General features: G+C 39.0%; 1 protein-coding gene across 4 annotated transcripts in view; it reads left to right on the top strand.

Moving 5' to 3' along the window:
* The window catches only part of Sap47 (Synapse-associated protein 47kD), a 159,520-nt gene that overhangs the window by 7,673 nt on the left and 130,293 nt on the right, over positions 1–21,554 (top strand). For all 4 annotated transcript variants that reach the window (XM_076447702.1, XM_076447699.1, XM_076447700.1 and 1 more), the window contains one exon: positions 1,003–1,088. In XM_076447702.1, coding sequence (XP_076303817.1) covers positions 1,003–1,088 — 86 coding nt within the window. The remainder of the gene's footprint in view (positions 1–1,002; positions 1,089–21,554) is intronic.

Here is a 21,554-nt window from a genome sequence, read left to right as displayed (position 1 = left end):
ACATTTTTGCAAAAACATCGTTTGTGTGTTCACTTTTGCTCCTAGCTGTATATTACCCCACATTTATTAATCCCATTGCTATGGTGGAATTGGCTATGGAACTTTATCACCTGCGGAATCACGTGTCGCGGATTATGTTGTACAAGAAATTAGTACAGCGATCGGTGTTTCGATGACTTTTATGTATTTAGCTGTATTTGCGTTAGTATGAAATTACATTGACATATGCTCTGCAAACAAATGAGTCACTGCAGTGTTTTTTGGTTAAAAAAACATTATCCACAGGTTAGCTATTATAATTGAGTATTTATGTTACTTGTAAAAGTCAAATATGCTAAATAATTTTTGTTTTTGTAATGCGAAGTTGGAACTCGAGAAAGAAATGTAAAATTTATTTTCCAGCGTGTTGAAATATATTTCTTCACTCAATCTAGATGGAAAAAGAAAGGTGGAGTTTTTGTAAAATTCGTTTATCCATGACGCGAAGCAATTTCGTAGTTTCAGAAGGGTGTACACATGTAGAAGTTAAATATTGGTTTTGAATCGATGCGTTATTTGCGAGTTACGATATACGCTGCATTTGCACAAGATAACAATGACCCTTTTCTCGGAGGGAGGAGGTTAATTGATTTTTGTGTCATATTTTTTTTACCGTTAGTGGTGAATAAAATTGAATCGAAAAAACGTCTTTTCCCCGTGACTGTTGCGAGGGGCGTATGCTGCAAAACTAAACTGACAGTATTTATATTTTCGCTCGTGCACATCACGCAATTTGTGTATCAATCAATTTTAAAAAACTCTCGAGCGGCCACCATTCATTTTAGTCATCCAATTAAAATGTTACGAATGCTACAAATCTGTTGATCGTTATTGGTTCAAATTAACAATATGTGTTGAAAAGCTTTCTGAAAATTCGCTAAGAATAACCTCAAATAAATAATCACTTCAAAGTATATGAAGAGATATAAATAACTCATTTACATTTTCTTTTGTTTACAATAGCGCCACTGGAGGCGCAGACAGTGGCCCTGGAAGCTTAAAGGATACACCGACCGATGACAAAAATGGCCAACAGGCATTTGGAGCTGGTGAGTTTTTCAAGCACCTTATTTTTATCGCACACGCTTCAAAGCAGTCAAGTACAAACAATATAAGGTGAATTTCTATTTGCGTTACTATCACTTCATCGAAATATTCGAACCAGAAAAGATACGGAATTAATGGAGAATCATTCGAAAATTTAAACACTCATTGTCAGTATACCGACGAAACGATCTTGATCAGAGAAAATGAACTCTTTATCAACAGAATTATTTTAATGGCCTTTATCCTTGCACGTTTACTATATAACGCTATTTAATCATTTTAACTCGGCAAATGCTCGAAAGAAACTTTTAATTAGATCCAACCCCGTTAAGATGAAAGACTTTAGGACCCTCTTAGAGACTCGGACCTCGTTACCGCTGATATTCGTTACGAAAGTCGAGGCGATTGTTTAGAACAAAAACGACGAAATGCGAGAAAGAATTGAACCATTCTGTCCAAGCGAAAGTATGTAGTGTGTCGTTAAAGGGGAACGAAGAATCGAATCACCCCCATTAAAGTCGGTTAGAAACTTTCTGTCACACATGTTTTCACTTGAACTTAACACCATTTCTAATTTCCAGATTATTTTCTCACATGAAAACTACAGTTATTGTTATACAGGGTGGTGTACTAAAATCAAGCTCAACTGTTGTGTTATTAACCCTTAATCGTATCAATTTTCTTTTATCCCTATATTTTTTCTACACTACTTACTACATTCTCATACTATGTACCTTTCAATTGGAGCCTAATTTCGAACTCTGAAAAGAAACTTCAGAATCTCCAGACATGTGATTTTTTATATTACACGAATTTTATTTAAAATAAATTGTGTCATTATATTCCATGATAGAAATGTTCTTTTATATTTCATGTGCAAGTTTTTGATTTGTTTTATGAATAACGTCCGATTTTCATTCGTAATTCAGTGTCATTTTCCCTCCCTATTTATTTGTTATTTAAAACGGAATATTCACTGTCACGCTTCCTTCCACAGTCCTTACAAAAAGAATTTACAAGATTAATAAAATATAAACGAACATCAAAATGAAATCGTGATTTTTAAATATTACCGGTCTGTCTATCCAAGTGATACTAGACCTGCTAAATCTCGAGAAAAAGGTTCGGACGATAAATATTCTGGTGGTGTCCAAAAATTAATATTGGAAAAAGAGATTGATGAATTTGGTGGAAATGGTATCTGAGATCGACCAAATTAATTCAGAGCTAAAGATGAAAATTTTACCCTGAGGCATGCATACAGTAAAAAATATACTTGTTGTAATAATTAAATCTCTACTTTCTAAATGCAGATCCTTTCACTGGAAGATCCTTGTTTAATGCAGGATATATTCGTATAACATCGAACTTTTTGTGAACCTAACAATCATGTGATGCAGAGGATATCTACACATTTATGTAAAGCATCTCTCCTATACTTTGTTATTGCAGGAGTTTATTTCTTCATATGACAATTTTCCTAATACGTTGCATATTGGTTTGGCTATTTCGATTCCTCATTATACAAGCAGGAATAGATTATTATGTGTATAAATCATGGAAATGCGCACTGTGGATACCCCATCGATTTGATCTCCCCGTAGAATTGGTTCATTTCTCACAAGCTCCCTACATGTTTTGCGATCTTAATGAGAATCGACCGTATGTGGAAAAGTTCTCATGGATTTCGATGCCCACTGTATGGTAGGGTATTGTATATGTAGGTTAGGGTGGACCTTATTTTTCGACCATGAAATTTTGGGCACGACGCCCCCCACCCAATATTATTCCATTTCATGAAAAAATGATATATCCAAAGTTTTAGATCAATCGGACGTCGAGAAGGTGTGGCGCATTAGGGTGGACATTAGTGAAGTTAGTGAAATTTCTTTTGCGAGATTTTTTTACGACACCCCCTAAAATTGTGCCATTGGGTAAGAAAATAATTCCTGCAGAAAATGAAGTAGATCGGGTAAGGGAAAGACGTGCCACATTGACGTTGAATGTGCGAAAAACATGAAATTCTATAGGAATGGGAATATTTGTTGTTTTTCGCAACTTCAATCTCGCAAAAAATTTCATCAGGTATAGCTAAGGTCCACCCTAATGTAGGTCCTACACAATACTCTCCCAATCTACATAACTGTTCCGCACACAATAGGGATTTGATTTCCTCGAATAGTATGCATATTCACGTCGCGAAATGCAACCGTTCGGATCCGCAAAGAGAAAACAGTCTCTGAACTAACCGATCGGCATTTGAGCACGCGTTCCTGCAATATTTTTCATTCGCCACAAGGACATTTATAAAGTAATTTCAAAAATCATTTATTCAAAATAACCCACTCTTTTCTATTGTTGTAGTTTTACTTTTACTGGAAACCAATACACTGGGCTGTCATACATACTATGTAGTAGACTTGTATAAATATTAACAATTTTCTAAATTAATTGTAATTGATAGATTTTTTTATTTCATGTAGTCATTTTTGCCGTATAAATGCATAAAATCCGCAGTCTACGTATCAGTAAAAAAAGAAATAATAAATAATTCTGTGAAACTAAAATTTAAATATTTTTATTTTAAATGTCTTTAAATACTGCCCACAAATTTTTCCTTTCTCGAGGTTTTGTTTATTAATCCTCCACGTTATCGATACACGAGTTGCATTTATGTTAAAACTTCTTCGAGAACTCTTAATTAAATTTTGAGGTAGCTTTAAGACAAGTGCGCTGAACCCGCCCACGGTGAAATAGTTGAAAAGATCATCCGGGCTTCCATCCATGAAATTTCTCGATCCGATATCGCGACTACACCGATCCGACAAGCTATTAAATTAAAACTTCCGCGACAGATTTTTTTTCTCGGCAGCACCCTCGTTGTTGCTCGAGCTCGTTGGAATTCCTTCTTTTCTCGGCGAGAACCTCGCCATATTTTATTCCACGCGATGAAACTGTATCACCGCTCTCGTATATTCGGCGGAATTCATTTCGCCACCCGTGGGGATGTTGCGGTGCAATTTTTTTCTACTCCGGATATAGAGATAATGTCACGCTAGAACTTCTCCGCGCTCGCCGATCCCATCAATAACATTTTCACATTTCTCTTTTCTCTCTCTTTCACTCTCTGTCCCTCTCGTTTCGTCGAGAGATTCGTCGTATCTCGTTTATATATTTCATCGTGGGGAAACGCTAGTGCAAACTTCCTCGCAGGAGCACGCGCCCACGAAGAAAGAAGTATCGTTATGAAAGAACGGCCTGGCGATCCTAACACGCGGTTAGGCTACTGTCCTAGCACTTCTTCCGTGGAATACTGTTGGATAAAACGTTCGCACTCTCTTGTCACGCGTATCAAGTGCTGATTCGTGTAGAGTTCCGCGAAAATCAGCGAGAGACTACATTTTATTAGTTTATAGCATTCCACAGCCCATAAAACACAATGATATGATAGTTTAATATTTTGTTCGAATCAGCAAACATAAGAATCACATCTTTGAATTTTTGTACAACTTTTGCAGTTTGTTTGTGTTTTCAAATTCCCACAATCAGAAATGTGCTTTGTACTGATGCGGAGAATTATCTGAAAATAATACATATGACGATATGTCCCAATTGTAAAATACAAGTGATACGACCTTTGAATGTCGATAAAACGTTTAATTTATCACAACCCGAAATATGCTTTATTACTGTTACTATTTTTTAAAGAAATATTTTTATTGTTGTTGGTAATGAGTTAATATTTGTATCTTTTTAGACATGCATGAATCATCGGTCTGTATTGTGCAGGAGAGAGGTCACTAGAAAATTTTTAAACCTTTCTATAACGAAAATCGATTTGAGAACTTTTGATTGACAATCAACGCTACAGTGTGATCGCCGGAGAGAATCAGCGTAAAAATCATCAATGGACGGCTTAACGGATTTAGATATACGTTATATACGGGTATTTTCTGGCCTTCGCATTTAAAGTCTCTAAAAAGCTGTGCGATGGCTTATCGACGGTTTATTTTCGATATCAAATTGTTTTTGACCACCTTTATTTTTCGAGACATTCCACGTGTCACTAAACAGATTATCTTTTAAAGAGAAACGAATAATACACACGCAACAAAAACATAAATTATAAATTATATTCTTAAATTTCTCCAATTGTTTTCACTGTTTCATGTTGGGACTATTAATGTTTGTTATAAACGTATGAAATTCAAACTCCAGTTATTACATTTCCAGGCCGATCCTGGAACGAGGAATAAAATTCTGCTCCAATACGTTCACTTAAACTCAATTACTGCAGTTTCAAAGTTCCGCGAATGTTAACGGTTTATTGAGAAACGTCGATTAACGTCATTGAATCCTTTTCATTGACCGACGCGCGATGAAAACGGGAAAACATGTCGCGTCCCCTTTCAAAATTAAAACTATACGTTACGCGGATAGTTTAATGCGAGAAGGCGATTTGCAGGAAATGAAATTTCTACAAATTTGGGTGGATTTAGCCATGGCTGTCGTAAACTTCACCTCGCAAGGGTTAGCAAAGTTCGTTTTATTGTTCGTCGTAGTTGCTGGCAAAACTGCTGGCTGTAGCGCAAAGAATTTTTGATGGGCACGGCGTTTGTATCGATCGAGAACTTTTATCTCGTTCCCTAACGTATCCACGCGCAGTCCTGCACTCGTATTTCCCACTGAACATACGGAACACATTTTGAGCGTCGTCCTTCGCCTGAGCGTATCGTTTACTTCTCTTTGAGCGGAACTCGGATAAAATTCAAACACGTTCCGAGAAACGTTATTATTCGAGCGTGTGCTGAGATAAAAGCAATTTTTTTCCGTATCGAAGCAGGTGTTGCTTTCAAGAGTTTATCGGCTCGCGAACACAGGCCAGCTCTGGCTGAAAGAAAGTCAGGAGCGCGGGGTTGTGCCTCTTCTCTCATTATGCGACGCGTTTTAATGTTGTCTCTGTTGCTTTGATAATCTAGAACGACTCGTAAGACGTAGACGCTGCTTTGTTAAACCAGGAACTTGACTCGGATCAAACTTGGTACTTGACCCAGCACGTATAACCCTAATCTAGTTCCAAAGCGTGCGGTACATGATCAGTGATTGAAGCTAGTATAAGTACTATGCATATGTTTAGTGTCCTCTTGCCTTTGAGTTCCTTCCTTTGAGTCCCGCATTCACCGACTTCTCCGGAATGGTGTTCAATTAGCGATACCTTGTCGAAAGCTAATAACTTCATTAATCTCTGATTTGTCAGTCGTTGTCCAATGAATAGGTGTTCCCTCCAAAAATGCACGTACGAAACGATCGGTTTAACACACGCTAATATAATTACAGTATTGCGTGTTCCCTGCAGCTCGCTTTCGAACGTGAAAACCGCTTTGCTAGAAACTGTCTGTAGCTTCGAAACTCCCCGCGAACTAGATAAAGGCTAAGTGGGACGACATTTTCGCTGAAACGAAACACTGTTTTGCGTACGACATTCACTCACGCTAAAGGTTTTAGCCATTATGTTCTGGGGCACACTTAATCCCTCAGAATGAAAGTGGCACGCTCAAGTTGGATACATTCGATAGAATTATTCCGAATTCTTGTATTGAAGGCTACTCTCATTTAGCCGTTAGGTGCACACGTGGAATTTAATCCTGAAATGCGCTCGCAGTAGAATGGGACAACTTTTAAGGAGACTTTCCACAATGAGGTTTTATTCTACTGTGAACGTGTTTCTGGTTTAAATTGTACATTTGTGCAGTGAATGGATAAGATTTGTTCGTTTATTTAGTAACGAATGAAGATGAACAGAAGTTTATTTAGACCTGACCTAGAAGGAAGAAACTAGACACAGATGCATTTTTCCAAAGTACATTGAAGCGTGCAAAAGTTGCTGCAGAAGAGACTTAACGATCCTATTACTTGATTCCATTTTGCACCGTCAAGAACAGTTCTTCAAAGTGAAACTAATGGAGATTTCATTTAAATTCAGGAACTAGACGTTCTCTTGATTATGATGCCGTTTCCCCAAGCAGTAATATTAGCTTTTCGAGGATGCAAAACTTGCTACATAAAGATCTGACGAACCCAACGCAAGCTCCCATTTCGCACTCGAAAAAGAAGCGAAATTAATGGAAGTTTACCCCCTGTAATATAAAATTCATTCAGACTAGCGATGAAAATTTTCTGGTATTCCGGTTTTCGAAGCAATTTTTGCACTAATATTTACGAACTTTTTCGGGGAAACTAGTCAATATATGAAGTATACGTGGGATCTTTCAAAAGTAAAAATAATTAAAATTACATGAGTTTTGAAAAACATGGGTCGACGGTTGTCACGGATCCGACCTTTTTACACACAGTGTGTATTATATGTAGTTATAGTCTGAACAAAAAAAGACAAATCTTGAATATTTACAAAATGGCGGAATTTTACCGATTTTTAAATATTTTTCTTCCTTTAGCAGGAAAAAATTAAAATTTCTAAGAATTAGAAAAAGATGAAGAATTCAAAAAATTTTGATTAACGCAATAACGGGGAGTGAGTTCGGAGATTCCTCTAAAATTTCAAGTCAATTGGTCAAACAGGGCTTGAAATATCTAAAATTTCTCAAAATTTCGGTTGAGGCTGTAGTTCCAGAGTAGGAGAAAGGTTTTACACTGTTTGGTCCCTCAATCAGTACACAATTCAGCTGTCGGCGAGAGGCTGGTCTTCCCTCGTAGTGGACGAAGCCGGCCTTCTTAACGCCATTAGCCTTAAAAGGAAACTTGGTCGCGAAACAACCGTTGTATAATGCCTCCCCTCGCGATTCGTCGTAAAACGGAGCTCCAGAATTGAAGTTCCGAGGGGATCCGACCGGAAAGAAAGTAAAGCACGCCTTCGGATACAATTGCGAAGTTAGCGGCGGGCATGGAGCGAGAAGTTTCATGCGGCATAAAAGAAACTTCGGTCGGCGATGGTGTTGCATGGCCGATAACGCGGTCATATTCGATTTCTCCCCGACATTTTTCGGTTCGCCGTTTTCCCTCGAACCCGGTGTGTTAATTCAACATTGCTCGGTCTTGAGCAGGCCGATCGCGAGGATTAGGCTCGGTCGGCTGCAATAGCTTGGGACACGTTCTCAGAATCCATTAGGGTGTCATCGGACCTCACTTCAAGACCTCAGTGAGCAAACCTCATCGACAGGGCGCTCTTAGCCAATCTTTAATTTATCCCAAAACATACTTCCACGACGATCATAACGTATCACCCATCTACCAATAAGATTATATTTAGCTACTCCATAGGAGTAAATGTGTGTCGAGCACCTGACAATTGTTTCTGGAAGAAGTCCTCGGTAGAATACTATAAAATTCGGGGTCCGGTAACATGCTGACTTCAACACAGTGGATTATGTGTTCCCCGGCGATATTCAGAGACGCCTGGTGTGTTTGTGCTCGAATCGAGCGGGGATTAACGAGCTGTAGAATAAGCCCCTAAAAAAGAGGGCGACCAGGGAAAGGGGTGGTCGATCGAGACGGTGGAAGGGAGAAGGGAGAAGGTAGAGGAAGCGGTTAACAGATTTGTCCTTGGCCTGACGCCGTGGAGTACCCCAGATACCGGGCCGGTCATTGTCGATCCCTGATAAAACGGAAAAGAACGAGCTTCCTCGTCTCGTGCCAGCCGTGGCCGGTGAAATGACCTGTGCGTTCCAGCTTTCCTTATCCTCGATGGCCGCATAAATACGTAGAAATCGCCTATACCTGTCGTCTCTAACCGCGTGGGCGACAGATAGGTGGGCGGGTTCGCAACCGACGCTTACCCGAAACGTTCGCTACAATTTCCCCGAGCATAACCGGATCCAGTCAGCAAGTAGCTGTCCGCGTCGAGGGGTTGGACCCCCATCTTTCTCGATCAATACGACCAACCAAGCGACTCTTCTCTCCGAAATCAGCCAGCGCTGCATGCTCTCCGAACCCTCTGCTGTTCGTCCAGAACTCGACGTTCATTTTCTTATTTGCCCCCCCCCCCCTCTTCTACTAATTTTCCACTTCAATTGCATTACGGCTAATTTTACCATTAATGCTGAAGTCACCGAACAGATACAGTGATCTGTTTGAAAAATGCGAGAACACGTATCTTCGGTAATAATTGTTTTTTCATTTTTGTTGAGCTGAGATCCAGTTTTGCTATTACGAGAACACGTCTATACAGTGTGTCCCAATGTGTAGGGGACCCAAAAACTAAGACAAAAAGTCTTTTAGAGATTTGCTCGCTTTTGCTTCGTTTTGGAGAAAATGGCAAAAATTCAATATCTCGTTGTCAGTTGCTCTCTTGGGTTGTTGTATACACAAAAAGAAAAAATATATAAAAGTACAAAAATGAAAACTTGTTTTGTTTCTTTTTTTGCGACTTTCTCCAAAACGAAGCAAAAACGAGCAAATCTCTAAAAAAAACTTTTTGTCTTAGTTTTCCGGTACCCTACACGCTCCTGAAGTTTTGCCATTTAAATTCGGGACACCCTGTATAATAAAATACTAGGTAAATAGGTGGATATTACATCCACAGGAACAGTAGGAAGGTAGAAAACATTTAATAATACCGCGAAAGAGACGAATGTACTCCCAATATTTCTTGTATTCAATGTCTTGTAATTAATCCAAACAATTGTTATAAAAAATAACAAAACTTTCGTTGTTTAAAGCAATTTTCATATTACGAGTACAACAAGCTTCTTTTTGTTCGTGAAACGTTCTCGAACATGGTGATAAACGATATTCAAAAATATTGTACGAGTACCGTGTATATTAGTTTTTATGACCCAGTAAAGACAAACTGGGCCACGAAGTAGACAATTAAATGTGCGCTAATGATTGTGCATTTCCATATAAACGATATTCTTGATGGGTAGTAAATTTTCGGCATATTTATCGGTTGCGTTGCTCGACAAGTAATTATAGAGATTTTTAAAATTCAACTTTTCATTGCTTAAAAATTTTTCGAATTCTACTATGAAGATTTGATACTGTACACACTTTTCGGCATGGAACACATTGGAATGTCATCGGACGATTTTAATGGCAGTTTGAGAAGGGATTGGTTTTCAAAAAATATTCGACAGATATTTCTTTTTGTACGTCATCGTTTATATTAAAGGGGTGAAAACAGCCCCCGAAGTTTAGGGTGAGAACCTTGGGAGAATCTTGGGTAGTATTAAAGGTAAAGGGATGGTGCCTACATCTTTTTACAAAGCTTATACATACATCATATCATGGGTTCCCTTGTCCCCTGCAGTGCCTAGTGCGTTGACTATTTTTTTGGACATAGGCAATAAATTCCTAAGTCTCTGACGCTCGCGGCAAGTAGAAACAGTCGACGATGGTCAGACAACGCCGAATCAAGAACTGTCCTTTCATATTAATCGAGTATCAGATTTTCCACGATAGCATCATCATTTCATACAAATCACGATAATTATTCCGATTAAAAACTATTTTCAGCTTCGAGTTTTATCAACGGACAAGTATCTGTTCGTTCCTAATCGAATACGTTCCCCCGAAGCGCTATTTCGTTAGGCATTACGGGGGCGAAACTCTATTGCCCGATAACGTCAGAGAAATTTGTGTGATGATCCAGAGTTCCGGCTGTCCGCACGTCTGTTTGATATGCATTTATTCACGCAGCGAACGCGTGGCGTTGCTTTTAATTCGTAGATTTGAGGCGCTCTATCGGTGCGGCGCAGCGGCCGGGTTGGCGGAAACTCACAAACGGTCAAGGCCACTGTTCTTTTTTTGCGTGTATCGCGGTCGCAGAGATGGGTAGATATTCACGGATTTGAAATCAGAGAAATTTTACCGATGAAATTCAAATCCCGCACGTCACTCAGATGCCAGAATGGCTAGAGGCATTCCGTTTCCAAAGCGCCACGCACCTGCCGCGCGGAATTATTCCCCGAGTTACCGGTACCCGTTTCGCGGGCTCTCGCTTGTTTTCAGAAAGGCAAACGAGACCGGGTGGTAAAGAGAGAGAGAGCGAGAAAGAGAGAAAGACAGAGAGGCATCCACAAGCGATGCTTCCACAAAATTTTTCTACGCTGCATCCCGCGTGGCTGGGTCAAGGTTGCCCGCCTAGTGCATTTTAACGGGAATCTAGGTTGTCCGATGCCATTGAAATATAACGATCGCCATCGCACGCGTCGTGGCGAACTTTTTTTTCCAGCCGAGTTTCGTCCCTGTGACGGCCAGGCGAGACCGTAATCAGATTACTCATCGTTCCTCCTTTTTCGTTAGCGTGGAAAGCGGCCCGCGTGATTATTCCTTTAATCCCCGAGCGGTCCGCTGCGAACTTAGAAACACGATGACGCTGAAACGAACAAGCGTTCACTCTGATGTTCCTGTATGGATGAACACACTGGACACCTGACTTCATCGTTGTTTATTTAGATTTATTTTATCGTTGCGCCGCTTCGTTTACGTTCGTAGTCTTCGCACCGCGGGCATATTGGCTGCTTCCACCGACATTCGTGTGACGTGAAAAGCAAAAATATTTCGTTTTATTCGAACTCTTTGGGGACCACCGCAGGGGAACGTGTCAGAAAAATGAGTGGATGTGTCAATCGTCGCCGTTGTTTTCGATTTTGTGAACAAAATTGTTTCGGACAAAGTAACATTTTTTCGAGGGCATCCGACGGTAGCAGCGAATTTTTTTCCGATATTTGTTTTTTTTTAAAAGACTGAATCATCCGTATCTTTTTTAAGTGAAATATATTTTTGTGTGCCATCCAAGAAAATAGACATTGCATTTTATCTCTAAACCATCCTCCATTAAAAGCTGCTGCAAATTATAATTGCAAACATTTTTTAAAAGACTGAATTGACCGTGGGAAGTGTATTATCATAGACATTTGCATCCAAATACTCGGGTATAGCAGTGAACATGAAAATGATAATTCAAGTCTTAGAAGTTTAAGTGGAAAAGGCTGAAATATAGCTGGCTCATTGACAGAGTGCAAATTATTATGCAGTGGCACATCTCGGCGGAGTAATTTGTTATACAGGAGTCAACTGGAAATATACTTTTTCCTTCGCACCATTTATAGGGATCAGATATTGAAACATTGTTATTCATTATGAAACAACAGTATTTCTAGAAAATCATGCTGAATAATGCTATCAGATAGCCAGTCCAAAATTGTTATTTATTATTTTATCAAAAATGCGTTGCAATCAAGGGGTCGTTTTAGTTTGACGCTCCGATTATAACACGATGTTTGAGAACTTCTAAATGCTATTATAATTTCGACTTTGGTATTGACCGACAAACGAAGAGTATAATCCAATTGTTAAAGCAATAATAATTATTTTCCTCAGAGTTGCAGTGGTACAATTTTGACAACCTGTCTAGGGACCCCTTAACAATAACAATAGGTCTTTGCTGAGCTTATCGATGTTTAGATCAAGAACCATTGGTTCCCAAGGAATTTATTTTTAAGTGTACAGGAAGCGAGATTAAACTAAGCAGGGGGGGGGGTGCGAGTTTCGCGAGAAAATTTCAAGTTGTGTCATTTTATCGACATCTACTGTTGCTTAACATCGATCTTTCACCATAACCGGGGTTGACCAGCACTCCTTCAGCGACAGATCTAATCCCAACCGCGGAGAGAATTGTGTTGTCATGCTCCAAACAATCGTGAAATCGTAGCTGTTTAATGGACTCCTCACCGGTTAATTGCACGCCCTAATTATTCCTCTGGGCGCGATCAGTCACCCTCTTAATCAAATTACCTTCAGTCATAGTCTTTGATCTTACGCTACTTCACTCCTTTCCCTGGTAGACCATTTTTATTCCTCGATGGATCATTTTCCGTGTATACATTGACTTTAATCACTCTCGCAGTGCAGTTTGAACGTAATTCATCCCGGAATATTTAACCGTAGTCTCATTATCTTTCAACTAAAAAGAGATTCGAGAAACACGAACGAAGATGAATTCTGAGAAGCGCGGATACGTTTTGTGAGAAATATTTCGCCTCGAAGCGCTACTTACGAAATAATTAGCGAAATTAACGTAACCTTAGCCCAGCGCAAAAGTTTCCAGACTGTTTTGCACGTTGTACGATCGCAAGAGCGTGCGCAGCTGAATCGACAAGTGCTCTTCGGTATAACGTTATAGCGACTAGTCGTTACTATTAAATTAGACCGTAAAACTGGCGTACGAGTACATAGAATGAAAATATTGATTCTTTGTTAGCAGGTAGTAGACCGTGAATCTCTCTCTTTACACCGTCGTTCATAAGTTACATTGATTGCAACGTAAAATGGAACAGGATCGATCTTCTGAAATTTCAGTTGTGCCACAAACTTTATTTTATGCTGCAGACGATCTTAAAGATTGTTTCATTAATATCTTCGTTGTTGCAACAGAACCGAGCTCTAGTTCATTGCTGGTGTACTTTTGCAATGCCTCGACACTTTAAACGTTTCCTTTGATATTATTACTGTGAAACTTAGATTTTCAAAGTTGTCATGTTCATGAATAAGACACGACGAAAGTGCATCGATGAAATCCTTTCATCAAGTAACTTAATTTTTCAGCTTACGTCCTTCTCAGAAATTCTATTCAATGAACGAAGTAACGTTAAACAATATTGAAGTCTGCCTTCGTCTGCGAGACACGTAATAAACATTTACGTGTGTCCATGCTTTCTTCCTCGACGGAAGGAATCGCTTTGACGGTAAAAGGACTTAACGAGGGGAACAAACGGAACGCAGTGATTCAATTTACAACGTAATATGCAGATCCTCTTTGCATACTGTCTTAAGAGATTACGGCAAGTTTAGTGGCCAGATCGATGATGCTAACGAGCTACTCGACGTCCATGAACGAGGGCCATGCCTGGCGCTAGAATTAATTACGCGATCTTAAAGCTGGACCACTCTTGTTCCACACTTTTCCGCCGTTTGAACGTCTGCGGGCAGCTTCGACAGAGCTTAAAACATTCTGCCATACCTACGAAATGTCTGGGAAATGGTAACCGAGGTTGCGATCACAAAGGGAGCGAGTCCAAACTCCACGGGTGGCTGGTGGGGAATTCGACCCAAAAGGACGGTGAAAACTATTCTAGCGTTGCGTTCACCACCATAACGTCGTAGCTCGTTGGATTCACTGTTGTGTTACTTCAATATACAAAATTTCTAAACAAAATTCATTTAACAAGTGACTTGAGATCTTTCGTTAAAAATATTTTTTTTACAAATTTTCTATACATATTGAAGTTCGTAGACGTCTACATATCGCTGAACATTAATAATCGCTGCAACATTTTTTCCACAGATGATCGGAAACACCGTTCATTAAAACACCAGCAAACTTGTAAATAATGATTTTAGTTCTCAGTGATTTTAAGATTGACTTCTATACAGCCGTGTATAAAATTATAACACATTATGCTCCAAACATCTTTTTGGTTTCAAGGATGTCTAATATCTTTACCGCATTTTAAGATCAAGTACACAATAGAGCGGCGTAGGTGGAGCGTTCCGAACTCGTCGAGTTTTCCCAGACGAGAAACGAAAGAATTCGGTCCTTGTTATCCGGCTCTTTGGAGATCCATCTTTCTTCTGCCATTGCGCCGTCCTTCCGCGCGAGGTCGCGTTCTTTGATCGGCGTCTGGAAGACGGGGGTTCGATGACACTGAGGTTTACGCGACGAGGCTCTTTTCACCGGCTTTGGGAAAAATTAGAAATTTCGGAGATCCGACGGAGACGTCTGAGCGGGTAACTTTGTTTGTGGGGACCATAGGAGATCCGTGGAAACCGTTAATACTTTGATGGGGGAATTAGCTGAATAATCGGATTGCACTCTTGTCGACAAAAGTTAACCTGCTTCCGGGTTCCGGGTCTGTTGATCCAACAGCCCAATGGTACTTTGAACATCGTTATAATTCTCTGGTAAGCTCTAATTTACTTGAAATCCTGGTCTTGTTCATCTAGATTCTAGGTCGTTTGCTATTTTCAGGAGGTCGATCACCCGCTGTTCTGCGTGATGTTCTCCCTTTTGTACTTTGAGAGATAATGCGAATAATAGGGATGAATTGTTACTGTCATTATTCAATGAAATGTGTAGATGACGTAGGGGTTAGGGTAGAATTAATTATGCTGAACTGCGGCCCTCAATTAAGCTACACATTTAAAGTTATGCGTAGGTATGGAAAACATGTTAATTAGCAACAATTTTTGACATCAATGTTTAGAAAGAACGAGTACGAGTGCGTAAGCAAATATGTATCAATTACCATTGTTAAGTGCTATTATAATATCAAAACAGTCTATCAGTTGAACTTTAATGAATTTTAGTTTATGGATATTTAACACGCGAAAATTTAAACAAATTAGTAACAGCGCAAGCTACATATTAATTGAAGTATTAACACATTGAAAAAGTTCCCCGTGACCGGCGCTATTAAATTACTCAGTAATGATTGTCGTAATAAACGACTGCCACTAACAATAAGGAACAGTTTATTAACACTAAAATGAACTAGATCATAGTACGAAGTGAAAACTTGATAATCATTGATTGTGATTAATAACGCTAATCGCTTCTATGAATGAAATAGGTGAAACTCATGTGAAACACGCGTAACCCGCCTGACATTCAACATGTTAATGGTAATTTGTTTGCTTAATAATTACGCAGAGGCATAACCAGTTTTATGACCAATCGGCAAATATTCCCACCCGTGGCGCACCCAGGGGGGCAGGGGGCCAAGCCCCCCCAAGAAAAAATGTTTAGCTTCCAAAATTAAAATCGCGGAATAGCCCTTGACAGATATGTTGGCTAAAAAAAGGTCATCACGCAAAATCGAGGGCTGGGTTCAACTCTCGCCCCGCCCCCCAAGATTGCATCCTGGGTGCGCTAATGATTCCCATAATGCTGCGTTTGGACCGACCGAACGTCTATGCTCGTGAAAATATTCGCTGAACGGTCAAAATGGTTCCTCCATCTTATTAATATACACAAATGTTTAAGAAAATATTAATATAAGCAAATAAATAATGAATCTAATTATCCGTAACAGAAAAATCGAATTTTATCGTTTTCACGAGTTTGACCCGATGTTATAGCGCAAGGGGTTAACAGGCGTCGGTATTTCCGCGCATTATGGTTCAGTAATTTTTTATTGAAGCTGCAGAAGATATTCCTTTTCTCACATTGAGATCTCGTTCAACGACCGACGTCCCCGGAGTCAGGGGCAAGCTATTAAAAGAGGAAATGCATGTTTATTTAACTTCTGTATCTCGCGATTTACTTCGATAATTTCTATTTTGCATAAAGACCCGCAGTGTAGTTATAAATAGCAGAAATTATATATTTTATAAATTTTATAATTTTTTATAAATTATATATTTTACTAAATCTGTTTGAAATATTTGTCACGAGTCTCCGACTCAATTATAGCGCAAGGGGTTAATTGGTCTCGTTATTTCCATGCTTTACAGTTCAGTAATTTTTTATTAAAGTCGCAGGAGATATTCCTTTTCTCATTGAGATCTCGTTCAATGGCAGACGCCCCTGAAGGCGGGGACAAGTTCAACGACCACGCAGAGTTTATGAGCCATAGAATTCTCGATCTCGCCCCGACCGGAATGAAAACAGAAGAAAGTGCCGGGGTAATCGAAATTCGAGATTCGCCAACTTCCACGGGAATTGTATTACCACTTTCTCGTTTGAAATGTCTTCGACTTATCTCGAGAGCAGTCTCTCGGTGGCGAGAGAGAGAAAGAGAGAGAGCGCGAGAGGAAGAAGAGAGTCCTCGTTGCCGCCGTTGCAGGTTCGAGAACAACAAATACCTGCTCGTATTATGGGTTTCCATTCTCCTGTAAGGTGCTCGCTTTTCACAAGAATGCCTCGAAGATTTTCCGCCTCAACTATCATCGAAGTTCAATGCACCGGCAGTGCAGTGACTCCGCTGATAATAAATCGAATACGACAACGCAGGAAAATAGAGAGGAAGTGAATTTCTTCGGGCAGATCAAACGTTAAATCCATTGCCCAACGACTGGGCACGCAGACAGAATTATTAAATTATTTAGAGTGGAAAAGGAAGAAGCAGTGCTAACTTTATTTAGCCGAGCATCCGCAAGCATACGGATAAGATCATTCCACCTTGCATCGCTTCATCCTTTTGAGCATCCTGTTCGGATCAGGAATGTAATTCTTCATTCAAAGATATATAGAAATTCAAGATAAAGTGGCGTGTATGTAGCTCTGGTCTCGGTCTCTTTCTCTTTTTCTGACCGCCATGTCAACCTGGATGACACACTTATTTGTCCATGATCAACGTTTTATTTGATTTTATTACCAGATATAACCAGGAAGGGTTACGTTTAAAAAATATCCTAAATTTCACTTTTATTTTTGCTAAGGAATATTATTAGACGAATCTGCATTATTTTTGAGTTTTATAGACAAAGATCACAAATATTCTAAAAATCCTATTTCGTTTGACAAAAAACCAAGTACATTTATAATACGTAAATAAAACAATTATCAGAACGACAGAAACAGTGCTCGGGAATGAAATAATTTATTCATTCATAAGGAAACCCACCAAAGTTTATTAGTTGCCAGGTATAGCTTAGTAGTTACATATGCACGCATGCAGTGTTTAATCAGATCATATTAACCACTGATTTGCGTTGTAGATTCTCCCGTTTAGAGATACCACAGTTTAAATTAAACTTAATCCGTTTAGCTCTACTAGCTTCGCGAACACATATCGATGTAAATGCGTTTTAATGATATACAGATCGATCATAACGAAAAGAAACGTCGATTACATAATTACACGAGCGAATTGGATGAACCTGCTGAGCCTCTAGAGATAAAATATTTCTGCGTAATATTAAAATGCATAAAAATATGCATGTTTCGACGGTTCCATATTTTCTGGATGCTTCGAAGTCCGATCTATCCTCTGAAAAGTGAACATACGATCCCGGTGTTCGGTCGTAGGGTTCCCATGGGGAATAAGCGAGTTACTATTAAAAGGTCGCGCGTATAGGCAACAGGGGTGATTCTCAATAGAAAGATACGATTCAATCGACGCGTTTCGTATAGAATTTCTGTTGAACGCGTACACAACCCTATTCCCTTTGCCCGTTTTTCTCCGGTCGGGGGCGAAACTGGTACGAGGTTGGCGGAAGTGCAAGGTCGACGTTTGATTAATCGACCCCGAACACGTCATATAATTTGAAGATCTATTTTTCTCGCGGCGCCGGTCGAGCAGGTTTTGTTTCGAGGCAATGCTATCGTGTATGGTCTTGCTAATAAAAAGAAGAAAAAAAAGAATTGAAGCGAACGGTGAACGACTGTACAGTGCCATTCCGCCAGCAAACGTCGTAATGTTCGTTAGAACCAGTAATAAGAACCAACTATCCGGGCAGGATCGCAAGATCAACTTATTATGCACGTTTATTGCGCGCATAAACTCTAGGGAATGGATAATCCCGCGGTTATGTATTCGTTGGACAAATGCAAACGTTTACGTTCTTCCATTATTGATGAAATTATTATTAAAATTACCACACAGTTCGACATTGTCCCAGCTCGGTGAAAGTTGATTAAATTAATTAGTTTGTCAGCGCGTATGCTGCTATAAAAGTTCAGTCACATTTCTGTAAATGCACTCTCGTAATTTTTATGAAAAATTGAGAACGAGCTGCTCTCGAGAGTTCGCGATTTATTAAACCGGCGTGTGTGGTGTTACGAGAAAGATCGCGGCTTTATGCCTTTGTGATGCAGAGAACAAACGGAGAACTATGGAAACTAATTATCAAGTTACGCGCTACAATTCCATTGTGTTTTCATCCCTCAATTTCTCTTAGTTTTTATTGTTTTCTATTTTCTACAGTAAATCTTTTAATACCTTAATTATTGAAGTAGTTCTCAATATAATATTTCTTATAATTCTCGACAAAATAATGGACATTTTTATGAAATTTTAAGATACTCTTGCGCTAAAATTGATGAACCTCCAAAATGCAATGATTCGTAAAAAGTATTCGTACGCCCTTTAAAATAGAATAACTTTTTTATAATTGTACTAAACGACCGGACTTTTTCTATAATCAATTAGAAGCACAGGTTTACGAAATGATATGCATAAAAGATTTTCCAAAAATTATAATTAACAAGATTACATGCAAAAATAAAAAAGGCGTTTTTTAAAACTTTTCTATTCGGGCCCTTAATGAAAATTTAAAATATATGTTTTCTAGATCTATGTTACTTATACACATGCTGAAAATTTCATCGAAATCGATTCACATACACGCGAGCTACAAGCGGTTACAAATAGTGAAAATCGTAGTTTTACACGACTTTTGATCAATTTCTGCTTAAAATCCACAGAATCGTACATCTTTCGATGCTTTTCGTTTTTTTCCTGCGTCACCCGTTTCGATGAAATCTTTAGCATGTGTGTAACTCCTATAGATCTACAAAACATATACGTATTTTAAATTTTCATTAAGGACCCCCAAATAAAAAAGTTTTAAAAAATGCCTTTTTTATTTTTGCATGCAACCTTGTAAATCATAATTTTCTCGTAAACCAATGCTTCTAATTGATTATAAAAAATCGTTTGGTACAATTATAAAAAAGCTATTCTATTTTAAAGGACGTATGAATACTTTTTACACTCACTGTATATTTAATATTCATCTGTATCGGAATGGCAGATAGAAACGAAGTGAGTGCACATTAGCGTACACAATAGTTACACATTAAATAATTACTAGCATAAATTTAAGTGTGCCCAATAGTCCACTTAAGGGTTAATGAAATTGTTGCGATGATGTGGGACTTTTTGCGGTAGATAAACGGTAGTTACAACGTTAAGCGGAATTTTCCCGCGAGTCCAATCGACACTTTTAAAAGTTTGAGCAACAAAAGTCGCCTCTATCGAGCGCTGCATGGGGCTGTTTGCTTGGCATGCGACCGAGTTACCGTGAACCGATTACATACTGTGTCGTCGTATTGCCATCCTTCGTGGCAATTTCTCATACTCTTCTCTCCGCAAATAAGAACGCGTCCCTAGAACAGTCGAGTGCCACGTCTTGGGGTCTGTAAGTCACATTTGTCAAAGCGTTTTCACAGTTGAATAAGCTTTACCTTTCGAATCATCCTCTTGGGTTGGAATCGCTTGCTAAATTGAAAACAGGTTTTATTTACCACAAGGGATGTGCAAGTGATTTACGTTTTAACTCGCAGGTTTAATCATGTCCGCATATCTAATTTATAAAATCAATAATCGAATACAATAAGTCAAAGAGGGATTTTCCATGAAATTAACACTTGATTTACTGCAGTCGTATGAATATATTTTATCATATTCTCTATGTTATCTCTAATCTTGAATATTTATACATATACAGCACACCTTGCTATGTATATTTATTTCGGTGAAGAATTACAATTAGATTACTATTTTTATGCAAAGTAAAAATGACTCAAGCTAATTGGTGAAAACAGAAGTTATATCAAGATGAATCCCTGTTTTATTAATTTGAATAAATCTATGATAACATACCTGTCCATAATACAGCTGTGAACAGATTATAAAGTTAACAAAAGATTAATAGAAATCTCTCTTTTCTTATTTGAACGGTGTATATATTTGCAGTTACCAGAGTTTACCGATCTCTCACGACATGTTCATTTTTCTTCTGAATATGTATGCATCTGCACATACAGAATGTACATGAAATTTGATATAATGAGTGCACGGAGAGCATAATTACACGACACGAGCAAACAGTTGAGTCATTGTATCCTCTCGAGCTTTAATAGTTTAACGTTGAAAAACGTATCGGTAATCGGTATCGTCGCAATATAATCACGAGGCATCAAGCGTTTTCGATGCATTCAGTTTTTATCGAAAGCTGCTCGAATATCAACTTTATCACCAGAAAAAAATACCTCCGAGTGACATGTGTATCGCGTGTCGCCGCCGGCTCTAGTCATCGATTTATCGACGATAAAGCGTCGACGTTGTACTCATCGTGCGCATGATATTTCTTATTGTTCGCTCCGGGGAAAAAAAACATTGCCTTCGATAAATTTATCGCGGGTACAGTTTTGTTTGAGTAACAAATTACAGAGGGAAATTTAGCACGATGTAAAGCCCGCACGATATTTGGCACCTGTTTGTCGCGCTTTGGTCTGCTGCCAGCGGCCTGGAAGGTTTAACGATGACCTTTCCTGCGTTTTATCTTTTTTTCCCTTGCCGATCGCGGAGTCAATTGACCGAGTTATTTGGAAATTGTTAGACCTGCACCGTCAAATCACTTTTTATGCAACAGAACAGGCATAACACGCACTATTAGGTTGTTGCACATGGAATGTCCGATTTTAGAAGGGAAACTTATGGAGCGTTTTCATCAAGAAATTATTATACAGGGTGAGACACCTAAGACTCCCACCGAAAATATTA

Source organism: Lasioglossum baleicum, chromosome 3, assembly GCF_051020765.1.
Source record: "Lasioglossum baleicum chromosome 3, iyLasBale1, whole genome shotgun sequence".
NCBI lineage: Eukaryota > Metazoa > Arthropoda > Insecta > Hymenoptera > Halictidae > Lasioglossum > Lasioglossum baleicum.
The sequence above is the reverse complement of the archived record's forward strand: the minus strand, read 5'-3'. Positions and strand labels throughout refer to the sequence as shown.